The following is a 16,719-nucleotide window of genomic DNA, read 5'->3' as shown; positions in this document are numbered from 1 at the left end:
ATTTGGTGCAGCCATTTTCAACTGTTTGCAGTTGACTCGCTAAAGCTGAAGACATCCGCTTATAAAACATTTCATTTCCAGCGCTCCCCGTGGTGATAATAATAACCTAGCGACTTCAGAAAATAGCCAACAGATGTCGAGAGCTATCCGTTTTTCAATTGTCCAAAGACATACAGTTACGAAGCTATATCACTTCAAATTATGACACGCAATATATTGCGCCATAACCACAGCGGCACTTACCGCTACACACAATATATTGCACCGTGACCTTCTAGGGGTTAAGACTCGCAACAAGTGGATTTTATAATTATTACGCTACAATTTGAAAGGCTATGTGCAAATCTAGGGTTTCATCCTCTTTCTACTGCATCATCACCACCACTCACTACACAACACTTAACATAAGTCATCACTCATCACACTGGGCACAGCAACATACACTTGCATAACACTCTTCACCTCTGAGACTAGAAGCAACTTACTCCTCGATCAAAGAGGGTGCACACAAATAAATGGTCATAAACTATCCTTCATTGTGGCCAGTGGATTCCTATCCAAGTACCTCGGTATTAGAAAACATACACGTTGATCAACAATTGTTGTTTTCAGTACTATTCATAAAAGGGACTTGCTGTATTTGAAATACCTATGCACCCACCTTATGATTGGAAAGCAGTTTACAGGTGACTTGTTGGGAGGTTATGCATTTAAAAACTATAGTTATATTGGCCCCCGCCCCCGCCCCCCCTTGAATGAATAATTGTTAATGTTTTAAGGAATTAACCTCAATAGTCTCAGGCTTGTAAATCATGTGTAACAAGTAAGGTGTTCTCTGCAGTAACCTCAAAATCTGAAGTGCTATTGACTGTTACGTGTTTCAAATACAAACATGTTTTACAGGAGTGTACTGTAAGTCTCGAATTTGTACCAAGCATAAAGAAATAGATAATGGCACAATTGACCTGTTATATTTTAATGTATAAAAAACCCTAATGAACAAGGATTTGAGGAGGGATTCTTATATAGGCATCAAGATAATTCAGTTAATCATTCCAAACTAATCACTTTTTTCTTTCATTTTTTCATTTTAGGTTTATAGGGCATAGAAATTAACTAAAAGAAATGAAACAAGTTGGTTCTAAGTTCATTCTGTCTCGCTAGCCACTTGATGCAATTCATCCTACCAGTTGCACACAATAACCTCCTGAATGATCGGCAACTATAATGTTCCATTACATTATCTATATTAATAGCAAAATTTCTAATTTTTTACACATTAGGTTGTACAGGATAAGAGGAAGTCCTTGGTGAAGGAAGTGAAAAAATCCCTCTAATAAGGGATACAGGGTTTTTGGAGCAAACTCTTTAATTTTCTGTTCTTCCAATCTCTTTACCATTTTATTTACAAGGTCCTTTGTTTTAAATATTGTTTACGTAGTTGTCAATTATATTGATAATTGATAGACGATCTATTAAGTTGTTGTAGATTCATATTTTAATTTAAAGTACTTTTATTTTTCCTCAGGCTAGACCAAAGCACATGGCTTGCATCTCTGTGAGTGCATTTCATCTTGCATGCAGGCAGGTGTTGCTTCACGAACAAGGGACTGGTGGAGAATCATGGTCAGTTCCTGATTCTCGGGATCTTGTAACCATCTCTCAATGCAAATGTACGCTGGGTGATCTGACTCGTATGGAAGGAATCATATCAAGCAAACTCGGCAGTGAGCCAGGTTTACTGCCAGTGACATCTCTAACGTTCTTACGGCTGTTCCACAATCTATTTCTAGCTGCAGCTGAACGCCTTGGAGTTCAAGGCCTTTATCTTCAGATAGTATCTGCTCAGACTTTGTGGCTTCGTTTAGAGATCTTGGCTTGCGATGCAGCTTGTGCTAACTTTCGACCCAGTGAAGTGGCATTGGTTTTGCTGTGCACGCAATTAGAAGCAGGAGTTGCAGATCTCTGCACCAGGCAGGACCCCAGTACTGGTGCAGACATCATGCGACTTGTTGGGTTTGCCATTGAACTGCAGAAACTTTGTAAGGTATGTAGAGAAATATAAAATTGTTCATTAGAAGGTATTTGTTCATAACCAATAGAAATGTATACAAAAGAAGTTGTGAATAAAATATATTACCAGTATAATAATGCATGTATAAAATTTGGTACAGATTGTGTGTTGTAGTATTTTTGTAATCATTCATTAGTATTCAAATTGCAAATTTAATTAGATCCTGAAGAGAAGAAAGAAATAGATATATTTAATTTGCAAATAAAGAGATTTTGATTTTGAATTCATTCTCATTTATTTTTTGGGGTTAACTTGCATTCATATATACTTCGGTGTACAAGTTGCTATTTTATTAGCATCTATGGCACAATATTGGTCATGACGGTTTTTTTTTTTTTTCCCCCCCCACAGATTTGACTTGTTTGTACAATCTCTAAAAGTTCCCATATGCCTTTTTATTAATGTAATTACAATTAAGTTGTAAGAACCACTGGTAACATACAGTGACCATTAATGAAAGATACATGTCTAGCACTATGCTATACGCATTGAGTATGATATCGTTCCCAAAGTAAAATGTACTTATTGAAGAAATTGATCAGGAAATGTGTGATATGATGGGCATGATAATGGTGTCGATTTATCACATAATTTACAATACGTTAATTATGGTATAATGTACTGGTCGCTAGGTGAAGTACATTCCTCTAGGATTTTTTCTTGCTACATGTTCACTTATCAGGTTCTTGCAGTAATCATTGTACACTTCTTTCACCCATTGTTGTATCTGTCTGTATCAATCACTTTCTTCTGCTTGCTTGCTTTCATTCTCATGACTAAAATATAAATAGATTGCTATTTGTAGAGAGTACATGCTGAGTGTGTAATGTTGCAACCGAAAGTTGACTTTTTTTCAATTACTAACCTCCTTCCCAAGGAACAAAACTAAGTAGGATGACAATCTTCCTGCAATCGAGTGTGTTTGGTATCGAGATGAGTGACACTCGTAACTTCATTTTCGTGGGTATTGCAGGTAGTTCTGAAGGTTGATAGATCGACAGTGTATTCTAGATACAGACCATTGCATGATCAAAACAGAAATGAATGGCTGTAGAGGTTATTTCTGGTATGATCACCTCAGTTGAGAAATTCAGATGTTTTAGGACACCTTGCACAAACTTCCTGCAGATTTCCACTTCAGTTCCAAGTGAATGTTAGGATAGAATTGAACATATAAATCATACCCATTTTCTTCTTATACTTGGGGGCTGATGACTTAAATCAGTGGTTCTTGATGGGTGTGTCACAGTAAACTACTGTACTGCAAGATTTGCTAGGTGTATTGGAAACTTCTGATATTGCTAGTGTATGTAATTAAATAATCTAAGCAAACAATTGCATTGGAATGTAAATGAACTTATCACAGTAGGAGACTAGCTCATCCTATACATGTGCTGACAGTAGTGCCAGGCCTGTAGCTAAAATCCTGGCCAACCAGGGAGAAATGGCAAGGCCACACTATAGCTCAATAGGTAGAGCGTTACCTGAAAAATCCTAAAGCTATGGTCCATTGTCATGTATATAATCTTCGTCTCTAGAGAGATAGGAATATGAAGAGCGCCCACATAATAGGGTGAATACAATAACCAAGCCCTCAGGAAGTGGGAGCAATGGAAAGAAAAATACAAGGACAAACATAAAAACTGTATGAGGATGATCTCCACACCTTCTTACACTTGCTTCTTCAAATACTGTATTATGTAAAAGTTATGATTATGCAAAAGTTCTGCCATCAATGAATTTTTCTGTTGGATTCTCCCTTCCCCCCCCCCCCCCCCTTCTGAAATGTGTGCTCATGAAAATATTAAGGCTGCTGGAACGTTTTTAAACATATTTGCCCGCTGAATAACACAAGAAATATGCCCACAGTGGTGTGAAATATGCTGTGGCCAAATGTTACAGGAATTATTGGGCAGTATCGAAATACAAAGCCTCCCTCAAGGGTACTGCGCAAATGAGTGGATTGCAGCCCATAATCGTCTGGAAAGGACATGAGGTTAGCGGCTTTACATACATTGAGTAATGTAGTCTTCAAGCTGAGTCAATCGTCAACGATACATCCACTCCTTTCTCTGCCATTTCTTTTCATGATGTCATCTGACAACCAGTTAATTATGAATCAATTGCTTTTGATGACTGAAAATAACTCTTTCAATTGAGATAGCTAAATAAAATTCAGGAAGCTCAGTCGTTAAAAATTACCAGTGTTTTGCCCCAGTGCGGCATGTGCTCATCAGTTGGATATTGCACCTTCCCAAGGCACTGGCCGGCTAACATGCCGGTAATGACACCACTGCAAGCTATCCTGTAATAAGCACAAATGTATTGCCATCTTGGGACTGTAAAAGCAAGACTAGATTTTAATCAGTATGAAGGAAAGACCTTTAGCACATACATGTTGTTTTGAAGAAAATTACTCCTGAATCAACAACTGGGTATCAAATGTTGCGTTTACAAATCAGAGCAAAAAAGATTCATAAAACCATCACTAAAATGCATTTATCCTTGATAAGTCTCAAAATTTATAGTGTAGCCTTGAACCAAACTAAGAACCCGTACTTTATCACTGAAGCGTATGGGCTTACCACGCCATGCTTTACATAATATGCTATCATAGCTTTGTCATAACTTACATGCTGCTCTGGAGCGAGTGCTTCAGAAACCTTCTTCACAGAAGTTGAATGAATGGCCTGAGCTTCCACATCTTTTCTTGAACATTCGGAAAATTATCTGCAAAGTGGTGTACTGACATATTTTCAAATCTATCTCTACGCATGAACAGGCGAACAGTAACATTTCTCGTGTCATTACCTTGATCTTAATAGCATCTGCATCGTGGCAAGTTATCGTAGCCCATCAGAAATAAAATTACTATGAATGCTTTTATTTCTGCAGCACTTATTTCAGAATCTGTTGGTATTGTTTTTTTAGATCGCATAGGTTATTTCCTACTCTGTCAGAATCAGTTCTAGCCCTTCATTATCTACAAACAGTTCATGAGTAGTAGAGTTCCTGTAAGAGGAATAATCACGAGTGAGGAATAGAGTCATACTCAGTTTATCGTTTTTCTGCTGAGAATTGGCTAAACATAAAATATTTCCTTGATTTCTTTCACCTTCACTATTAGTAAAAAATTCATTCCTTATGATTGGGTAGTTGTTATACACTTACAACTATTCACCTTATGGGTTCATAAGTTTTCCTGGTGGTTCAGGTTCTTCACACACATACTGTATATTTTCCGCTTATGTGCAGTGATCTATCTCAAAGGGTGCGAAAGTCACAGGATGTTCTGTTGAAATGTTAAGGACAGGTAGATTGCTCTGACATGTAATCCAATGTTTTGGAGCAATAAGCACATCTTCCTGTGCATCATCTTCAACAGACAGCATCAGAAATTTAATTTTCTTTGTTATCATCATCTGGAGCAGTTTCCAACCACAGGCTAGGTCTGCTTGGAACATAAGCCTCTCCATCGTTTTTTGTCCATCCACAGCTTCTCTTCTCTTCTCTCACTCTAGTCCAGTTCTCTCCTCTTGCCTCGATGCTCTTCTTTACACATACCTGCCAACCCTTCTGATTTACTTGGAAACTTTCCGTTTTTTAACTCGTCTTTCGATTTTCCGATTTATTTTTAATTCTTCCTATTTTTTACCAATATAACCTCCACTACAGTCAATACTCTTCCCCTAGGATAAATTCTTATGTGCTTGTGTAATTTACCCCACCTCATTTTCAAGCGTTTTTATTTTGGGAGTGTATCGTCCGTCGCATTCGTGTATCATGTTTCTTGCTCGCTACAGCAGCATGTGTGCTTTACGGCTGGGGATTCGGGACAGCAATCATCCTACAAACAAGAGAAGCTAGCGTGCACTAGCGACTCAGTTAATCGGCACGAAAGGAAGAGTTTCTTATTGTGTGGTTCGCGCACTAGTAACATCGTTTCTGTGCGTAATTTCTTTGGAGTTGAAGGCCACGTGTTATTTCTAGCGGTTCTGTGCTTTTCCCCGTGTCAAAGTCATATGTTAATAATGTATGAGACATACCGATCTGTTTTGTATGTGGTAGTGTCGCGTATTTCAGTGCGTTTTTGTTTATTCTTACTTCATAATTTTAATGAGTTGAATGTATTTCAGGGAGTTGTGTCGGTGACAGTTTCTGATATTTTCTTTTCACGTTATGGCCAAAGGACATCACAAACATTAACTACAAGTGTTCAGAGATACCTATAAATTTTAAATTACCGTTCATTTTACAGTCCAATAAAGGAAACGATTATGCGAATCACCTCAAGAGATAAATTTTATTTCGAGTTATCAAAATTTCGAGATAGAGAGAATTTTTTTTTTAGCATTTAAAGCACATAATTGAATCATATGTATCTACGGGCTTTTACTGAATACATTATGTTTAAAACATTCAAAAAAACCTCTATTTTACGGCAACACTTTAATTATAACACTTATTATAATAACTTTTTAGAAGACAGGATACAGTACATACAGTAGTGAAACACGAATCACAGCTCCGTTAACACCTTTGGAACAAAATCCGTTAGTCTCTTCAGTTTGTTGTGGTTAACCTTTCCTCCCTTCACGTGAAAACTTCTCGTCAATACCACGCAGCCGAGTTTCGTAAATGGAGCTTGTCATCCGCGACTTCTGGGCTTGCTTTCGTACGTGACCGGTAATTGATACCCAAGAAACGGCGAGGCTTTGCCGATCGCTAGAAGTTAGAGTTTTTCTGTTCACGTCATGTTAGTTCCCAGCTTCACTGGAATCCTTTCTTTACTTGTTAACTGTTTCTCACAAACCGCAAATGCCGTATTGCACAGTTAATGTTGCACAAAATTCGAGTTACATAGTAACTTATCTTTTGCTTCAAGGGGGGAAATGTTTGCTTCGAGAAATCCAGAAATTCGTATAACCGAATTTTGAGAATATAGAAATAAATACACGTGAAGAACGGGACAAACGGCCGGAAAAACTAAGTTAGTTCGAGATACTGAAAATTCGAGTAGTTTTGAGACATCAAGGTTCGACTGTATTATTATTATTATTATTATTATTATTATTATTATTATTATTCGTATGTATGTATCATAAATTAGAGTGATAGGTACATGTTCTTGTAACCATTTTAATGTTTTTAGTTAAAGATTTTAAATTTAATGATGAAAATCACATTGTAACTGTAGGTTTGCATGCCTTTTATCCTGTCCTTTTTTCACTTAGACTGTGGCACAATATCTATGATGAAATCCAAGAATTAAAAAATCTTCCTATTTTTGATTTCTAAAAGTTGGCAGCTATGTTTACTCCTTTCACCCATCTGTCTCTTGGTCTCCTCTTCAACTCCATTTCTGACATCTTTCTTGGTATCCTTTTTTCTCCCATTCTCTTAACATGTTCATACCACTGGAACCTTGATTTTTCTGTCTTTTCCTGTAGGGGTACCTCCTTTACCATCTGCCAAACTGTCTCATTTCTTAACCTGTCCATTCTTGTTAAACCTACTCGACAGCTTTGAAACTTAATTTCTACTGCTTGTATTCTACTTTTATCCCTCACCTTCATCACCCATGTTTCTGATCCATATGTCAGAATTGGCACGAAATAAGTAGTTGTAGATAACACCTTTACATCTCTGTGGTACATCCCTGTTCCATATCAATCCTCCCACACTCTTAAAGAATCCATTTGCACACCTTTCTCTTTCATTGATTTCCATCCTATTTCCTCCATTTTCTTCAATTACACTTTCCAGTTATTTAAAGCTTTCAGCTATTTTCAGCTGCTCCCATCCTAATGTTATGTCATTATACACTCGGTTCTTGTTTTGTGTCATTACCAGCACTTCATTCTTTTGTGCTGAGAACTTCATTCACCGGGCGAGTTGGCTGTGCGCGTAGAGGCGCACGGCTGAGAGCTTGCATCCGAGAGATAGTAGATTCAAATCCCACTATCGGCAGCCCTGAAGATGGTTTTCCGTGGTTTCCCATTTTCACACCAGGCAAATGCTGGGGCTGTACCTTAATTAAGGCCACGGCCGCTTCCTTCCAACTCCTAGGCCTTTCCTATCCCATCGTCGCCATAAGACCTATCTGTGTCGGTGCGACATAAAGCCCCTAGAAAAAAAAAAAAAGACTTCATTCCATAAGATGACACAACTTCCTCCCATACATTGAGCTAATCCTGCACTTCACTCTGACATATAATCTTTGATATCCAGTATTTAATTTAGAGAAAACGATCTGAAATTCAGAACATACAAAACAAGAATATGTAATTTTCTGCTATTGTAACTGCCTAGCGTGCTTATGCTAACAAATCGTGAAAATTCTATTTTCATAAATAGTATCGTGAAAATTTCACATAGGTATGAATAGATTATCATTTAAGATCTTTTTGTTTCAAAAGGTAACAGATTATCTAATTATATTCACAAAAATGTAATTTTCTTTCTTTCTTTCTTTCTTTCTTTCTTTCTTTCTTTCTTTCTTTCTTTCCTGTTGAACATTGTCACTAACTGCCAGACTTAAACTATATTGTTTTTTTTATCTGATGTACTCTCTCACTCTGGTTTGAAGTAAATGCTTCCTGACATCTTTTGGAATATGATGTAACTACTGGCTAGTAGTTCCATCGTATTCTCTTTCTCTTGGAGAACTAACGAAATCCACCAACCCCGTGCCCATGTGGGCACCCTTGTCAGATTTATCAGATGATGGGAAATATTTTAAGCCATACATGAATGAAAATGGTGCAATTTAGTAAGCATGAGTGTTTTGTTTACAGATTGCAGACAGTAATTTCTTCTGTTGCCATGAAGTGGTCGTTACAATCCTTGCCCGATATAACGCCCAGTGCCAAATGCCCCATCGTCAGCGCCTAGTGTGGAGGCTGTCGCAGAGAACTCTGCGGTACTTGCGTCCAACAGACAAATTAACTTCCATGCTCCCTACTATTGATGAACTTGGCCAGCTACAGCTTCCTCCACGAATAAGGTAGGTAGTTCTTTCTTTTGTGCCTAATTACTCTTCAGTTTGAATGATTATAATCTGCATAAGTTTTTTTTAATTCATAGGAATTATATATGTTGTATGCAACTTTCACAATATTATAAGTAACGTATGTCATTAAGTTTTTCTTTCTATCAAAATGTGAAATGCAGCATTTATGAAAACATTATAACATACTTGTAAACATCATTGGCAAGTTTACTCAACGTGAACAATTTTTTACTTGTTATAAAAGATAAACTCTTGAAGGGTCGCGTCAACTTACGTAATGTGTCGCGTACGCTCGATTTGACTGCAGAGTATGAAATACCCATTTTTGTTGCAAGAACTCATTGTATCTTTAAGGAAAAACATGTCCATGAAACGAAATACCAGTTTTCTTGCAAATCACGTATTGCATAAGAATAGTATATCCTTGAAACAAAATTAGTTTTTATAGCAGAACCAAACCAAACCCCTTTGGCTCAACAGCCCCAAAGGGGCATGGCCTGTCAAGCGACCGCTGCTCAGCCCAAAGGCCTGCAGATTATGAGGCGTCGTGTGGTCAGCACGACGAAACCTCTTGGCAATTATTCTTGGCTTTCTAGACGGGGCTGCCTTCTCACTGTCAGATGGCTCCTCAATTGTAATCATGTGGGTTGAGTGGACCTCGAACCAGCCCTCAGGTCCAGGTAAAAATCCCTGACCTGGCCGGGAATCTAACCCGGGGCCTCCAGATAAGGGGCAGGCACGCTACCCCTACACCGCTGAGACCGGCTTTATTGCAAATCAAGTTGTATTATTTTAAAGGAAGGCATATCCATGAAACAAAATACCAATTTTCTTGCAAAATTGTTAAGTGAAAATATATACACGAAATAAAATATACAGCAAAACATGGTATATTATTAAATTAAAGCATATCTATGAAACAAAGTACCAGTTTTTAGTTCAAAACACATTGTATTATTCAAGAAAAATATATCTGTGAAACTAACTACCAGATATTGTAGCAAAACACATTAGCACCGATTGCAGAAACGGTGTTTAGACAATGTCTACGGTGTTTTTTGTTTTTAATTTTTTTTAAATGCTATTTGTTCATGGCGTCGACTTCTAAAGATATTTTGCCACTGCTTGCACCATATATACACAGGATATTAATCATTTACAATTAAAATCTCCTGACCCGGCTAGGAATCAAACCTGGGGCCGCCGGGTGACTGGCGGACGCATTGCCCCCTACACCGCGGGCCGGATATGTCTACGGTTAAACAATGTCTAAATAAGGCTGCTGCATTGCAGAGACTTTATTTATCACTTAGACACTGTCTAAAACCGATGTTCAACCTGTCATGTTTAAACACTGCCAAGAGCACTGTTTAACCTCATATGAGACGAGTTAATCACAATCAGAGGTTATGTACCATGAAATATGTAATTTGTATCATCATGTTGAGACGATTCTGGGAAGAAAGGTTAGTTGGACGGCCTCTCTGTGTGGGTTGCCCGCTGCTAAATCGCTGCAATTCATTTGACATGTACGGGGAGATAGATCTTAAAATAAGGTTTCACTTTTCAAGAGACTTGCTTCTTGAGACTGACAAAGGGACAGTCCGGTAAATTGTCAACTTGAATACAATTCTTGGCAACCAATATATTTTATTATATACATGGGGCAATTTCCATGGAATTATAGGTCACTTCGTCAAAGCTACCGAATTTGAGTAGATTACACTCACTGCAACAACGCTATAATCAAAGCTACACTTCCTCGTGCGGTGGCATGTCGCTTTAGTGTTGATAATGTAATGAGATTTAATTTCCACCGAAAGCAATACTCTTATCTGTGGGCAAGTCAAGCTCATGCTTGGCCATATTTGAGTAATGTGTAGGAAGACAAACAGTTGACTGGCGTTCGGCGCGTGCACCGACTAATTTCGTTGGTTGCGACAACCGAACAGTTGCGTGAAATATACTTCTATCTCCATTTTCAAACCAATATTGAAACTTTAAATGATGTCTAGTTAACATCCGCTAAACATTGTTTATGCAATGGAAGATCATCCTCTATTTAGACATTGTTTAGGTAGACATTGTCTAAGGCTTAAAACTAGTCATAGTTTTTGCAATCAGCCCATTGTATTATTGAAGAGAGATATCCATGAAACTCGCACAACACTTCTATACCGACAACAAAGACCGTGGATGGCGAATGTCAGAATTCACACACAGTGAAAACAACCAGGTATACAGAAAAACTTTCCATTGACTGACTGGTATTGAAAGGGGGAAACAGTGAATGTAAGCACTTGTAGTGGAAGAGTCTGTTGAAAGATATCGGCAGAGATGAAGCTTTATACCAGGTTAATAGAATAATTGGCCACATTGGTTAGAGATCAGTGAAGGAGTCTTGAATTTGACAAAAATTTGATGGTGTACAACAGGCTTAAAGATTATAATGAGGAAATAGAGGCTAAGTTAGGAATGAACTTGATGGATGAAGCTTTAAGCATAAACTGGCTTTGGTGGTGCGGTAAATGAAGTGATGTTTGGTTTTAAGTGGCGGGAGTGTCCGAGCTCATGTTCGGCTCGCCAGGTGCAGTTCTTTTGATTTGAAGCCTGTAGGCTACTTGTGAATCCTGAAGATGACTGAAACGCATACACTCAGCCCCCGTGCCAGCAAAATTAACCAATTAATGACTAATCACACATACAACATTCACACTAGGGTACACGGTAACACTTCATAATATTTATGATGATTTCTAGTCCTTGATTATTATATTTAAATTTTACTCTAAGTCAAAGAAAATTTCTGATGACGGTATCGGCTAAAGAAATACCATTACAACAATTAGGAATGTGATGTCAGGATTATCACTTAAATAAAGAAACTAGGTTCAACAACGATGTTCATGAGAATATCAGTAATAGATATCATTGGAAAATTATCATATAGAAACGCACATAACGCAGGTCAAATATAAACGTACGCATTTATGGTTCATGAGTTATGACACTAGTACAGTAGAAGTCCGTAATGGCGAAAATTTTACTCGCTATAGTGGATTGTCATTATATCAGATTTTTTAATAAAAATCGGGAAAACTCCCATACACATTAAATTCAGTATGAAATGGCAATCAGTTTGTTCAAAATTTGAGTTTTCGCGGATAATATCCAGACTGCGGCTTACTTGTTTGTTGTTTTTCAAAATCCGATACTACGTTAAAGTGTGTGTTTAATTTCATTCTGAAAAATATATATTACCGTATTTCTCCGAATCCAAGACGACTCCCACTTTTTCCTTCAAAAAAATAAATCAGGCTTAAAATGTGCTTTGTAAAATCATATGAATGTCTTCTTATACAGTACGCATTTTTAGACTGTAGACGCCAAACACTGGCTTTAGTTATGCCATATTTTTTGCGGCTGTACAATTATGCTTTATTTCAGCGGGTTTAATAACCATTAACTTAAAATTGGCATCATAATATCAAAGGGAACTCGTTGAAAATTGGCCGGCAATACACATTCCACGCGTCTCTACAATACGACGATCCACCAGGAAAATATTCTAGCTTACTATAAAACAGTTACCGGTACTTTCACTCAGCGTCAGATATAACTGGCTGCCGCTACACGCACGTCTTGCTTGCCAGATTCTGCCAACTTCAGCGGCTAGTGATGTATAGGTCTTGATCGCAGACTTTGAAAGTCATCGAGTGAGTTTATTGCGCCGCGGTATGGCAATTCCGCCCATGCATTTTTTTGTACATGCCTCACAATTTCATCTTCAACTTCTTTAAAGCGTCCTTGTTGCGGGCCACTGAATGCATTTTTTGTGCAGTACACATTTTTAAGCTATCATTGTCTTCACGGTAACACCGAATATGGGCTTTAATTAGGCCTATGCCGTATTTTCTTGCGGCTGCTCAATTATTATACATTTCCAAGTGTTTAATAGCCATTAACTTAAAATTGATATCATAACATCCACGAGAACCCGTTGAAAATTTTCCGGCAATACCTGTTCCACGTATCTTTACAATACGACGATCCATCACGAAGATACTTCGGCTGTCTATAAAACTTAATTTTACTAAGCGACAGGCGCGCGTGGTTGGCGGGGGGTGTTTGTGAAAAGAAACAGCGTGGTTTGGTTACTGCGGTAGTTGCCAGTGGTGTTCATTACTATCAGGCCGCGAATGCAAAAAGGACCCTTGATTTTTCACACGGTATTCTGAGGAAAAAAACCATCTTCTTGGATTCGAAGAAATACGGCATCACTTAACCTAACCGTATATGTATTATGGAAACCTATTTGAAACGCATGTTGAGAAATGATAACCTCCTCGCTAAAAATTGACATGGGAATAGCTTTCCGAAATTTAACTAGATACGAGAAAATTTAAACTATCCTCTGAAATGGGTGATAGTACCCTGCTATATCTTGAGGTGTATCACTTTCTTACTTAATTTCAGTATACGGTATACCATTAAAATTAAAAGAGATTGTTTACTTCAGCCTATATTTTTAACGAGTTAACTGCTATCGGTCACGTTATTTACGCATTCATTACGAAACTTATCCTCTCTCATTTCGTTTTTTTTGAGAACAGCAGTCGACGGGTATTACTAATTGACTCCAATATCGCTTTTGAATGTTGACGAGAGAGCTCGCAAATGCACATAGCGCAAAAACTACACTATACCGAAGATAATCGATCGCATTTTGTGGCAAACGCTTCAGTTTTGTTATTCAAATAGTGTCACATATCCTAACATATCTGTACTACATGTATGATGAAAACACACTTCAAGTGGGAGTGGAGAAATTATAATCTTCTCGCTATAAATTTCAGTAATTTAACGGACGCGAGAAAACATAAACGAACCTCGTAATCAATGACATACTCTGCCATATCTTGAGGTGTAGGCCTATCTCATTCTTACTTAATTGCGTATTTAGCATTAAAATTAAGCGTTCGTTTGTTCAGCGTTTATCTTTAACGAGTTATAAACGGCTATCGGACACGTTATTTACACATTTATTACGAAAACATGTTCCCCTCTTTCATTTTCCTCGCAGAAGAGCAATCGACGGGTATTACTAATTGACTCCTTCATTGCCTTCGAATATCAACAAGAGAGCTCGCTGGTGGGCATAGCAAGAAAATGATACGGTACCGAAGATGATAGATCACATGTAGTATAATGACTGGGTGCATAAATATTGGCAACGGGAAAAAATCGAGCGCGCATAATCACTCGGAATAACGGATGCGTCAGCGATAGGGTTCTCGCTGTAACCGAAGGATAATACACAGTTTAATATAGGAGATTTGAACGGACGGACAAAAGTTATCGTTATAACGGGGTTCTCGTTATATGCCGTACTCGCTATAGTGGACTTCTACTGTATTATTATAATACCATGGCTATCAACTAACACGTGCTCCATTCGAAGAAATTACGTTCAACAACATACTCTCTTCACATGAGACTCAATAAATGGATTCACAAGTCAAACACATAATAATTAATCCATTCCCAAGTCCATAAATATAATAAATGTAATAAATAAGCCATCAAGATTCGGCCGTCTTCCAGGCTCACATTTACCCTACTAGAGCACATATTAATATTTTACACAAGAAAAAACAATATTTACACTCATGATCCTTATTTAACCCGTGATGAAGTTTATTATTATTATTATTATTATTATTATTATTATTATTAAATGTGCAAGATCACAAATCCGCGTAAGCTAAAGTTCGATAAAGTTACCAGGTGACACTAACACGCTTGAAATCCACATAAAGATCGTATTAACGTCTAGGGAAATTCGACGTAATGAAACGTACCGATAATTTGTCCCACATGGCTTCCAAATAAATTTACAAATTATTTCAAATTAAATCATTATTACCGGAGAGGTCAATTAATTTTAAATCCCTCCTATACTGTTGAATTGGGACAGTCAGAATAAATATCGAGGACACTTGCACATATCTACCTAATAGAAACCAATAATCATTCACACACAATAACTACCTACCTTACACCATGAAAAGAAGAAATGAAATAACAAACTACTGTAAGACTAGAAGAAAATTATGCCAAATGAATAAGGAAGTGTTATGTCTACAATGTGTTTACAAAGATGAGCAGATATAAATTATAATATTATACTTAAGTGATTGATGAAACTGGATTTCGGCCGATGACCCTGGACATGAGGTAGGTCACCCACCATTGATCGCCGTCTCCTCTATGTTGGAAATTGCCTCACATTTTAGAATACCATTGTAGCTGCGAGGACGAACATGGAATAGTAGTAGACTTCTTCTTGCTGATGTATTGGCATCTTGAATTTGTCTCGATCCGCACGTAGTCTTCCTCTTCTTTCTTCCCAAGTAGAAGGAGCTGAAACTGACAAATAAGTTTTAAGATGTGCCCAGTACACACACACAATGAATGATATTTCTGAATAATACGTATCTTCTTCCGTAAATCTGCTAAACTCGTATATCTAGAGTATGTAATGAGTCTGTACTGCCGAATGATCGAACCCAAGAATGTCTGCAATGTGAACGTCGGCGTTGAATTCCCAAGACAGTCAAAGAAAGAGGCGCAGACCAAAGAAAACCTCAAATCACAAAGAGACAGTTCCTTCGGGAAACACCGCTATATAATTGTCTTAAGATGAGGGTGTGTCGCCGTAATCGTCTGTGATTAGTCAATGACTTGCACCTGATAGGTTGATACATTTTTATTGGAATACTCTCAGGTGTAGAACGACCTTGATCGTATCGATCGGGCAGCCTTGGTCTCTCTCTGTAGGTCACATGGCAGGCAGCTGGCAGTCTGACACACAAAAAATCCACTGCTCTCCCCTCGCTTGGAAATTCCGGTTTCAAGCGAGCTCATCTCTCTGTAACACGGAGTTGGGAAAAATTTCTGCCCTTGCTGATGAAATAATACTCTTACACTCGTAGATATTAAAATATTACTTTTATGCCAAATTTGAAGGGGACAATAATTGATAAAGAAAATATCATCATTGGGGATTTAAATGCACAAGTTGGGATAGACAGACTTGGTTATGAGGAAATCGTTGGACCACGTGGGTTTGGGAACAGAAATGCAGAAGTCGAACAAATGCTTGATTTGTGCAGAAGAAATGGATTGATCATCAAAAATACCTTCTTCCGAAAACAAGACAACCACAGTATAAGATATAGCTGGTATGGAAAACATCTCTCATCGACTATATCCTCCCTAACAAAGGAGGAGGGGAATATGTAACCGATGTCAAAGTTATCCCCAGTGAGAGTATGGACAGTGATCATAGATTGCAGACCTAAATCATGTGGCTAACAGAACCCTGAAGAAAAGAAAAAGAAAACTTAAAGTGAAGACTTGGAAATTAGAAGAAGCCAAGCTGAAGGAAGAATATAAAATAAGGATACAGAGACGCATACCAAAAGGGGAAATGAATACAGTAGAAGACTGGAAAATTTTAAAAGTTACTTTGGTGGGTGAAGCTAAAAGGAACTCCACAAGGCAAAAAAAAAAAAATTGCAGCTAAGAGGATAGTAAGAGAAGAGAAAGAGAAAAAATGGAATGAATTTGT

The 16,719-nt window shown here is 37.8% G+C and overlaps 1 protein-coding gene across 3 annotated transcripts in view; it reads left to right on the top strand.

The window, feature by feature from the left end:
* Positions 1-16,719, top strand: part of CycG (cyclin G) — a 67,671-nt gene that overhangs the window by 35,113 nt on the left and 15,839 nt on the right. For all 3 annotated transcript variants that reach the window (XM_067143467.2, XM_068226742.1, XM_067143468.2), the window contains exons 4-5: positions 1,529-2,047; positions 8,872-9,080. In XM_067143467.2, the coding sequence (XP_066999568.1) occupies positions 1,529-2,047; positions 8,872-9,080 (728 nt within the window). The remainder of the gene's footprint in view (positions 1-1,528; positions 2,048-8,871; positions 9,081-16,719) is intronic.

This window comes from Anabrus simplex, chromosome 3 (genome assembly GCF_040414725.1).
Source record: "Anabrus simplex isolate iqAnaSimp1 chromosome 3, ASM4041472v1, whole genome shotgun sequence".
NCBI classification, from domain to species: domain Eukaryota; kingdom Metazoa; phylum Arthropoda; class Insecta; order Orthoptera; family Tettigoniidae; genus Anabrus; species Anabrus simplex.
Note: the sequence above shows the minus strand (reverse complement) of the source record. Positions and strands in the feature narration are given on the sequence as shown.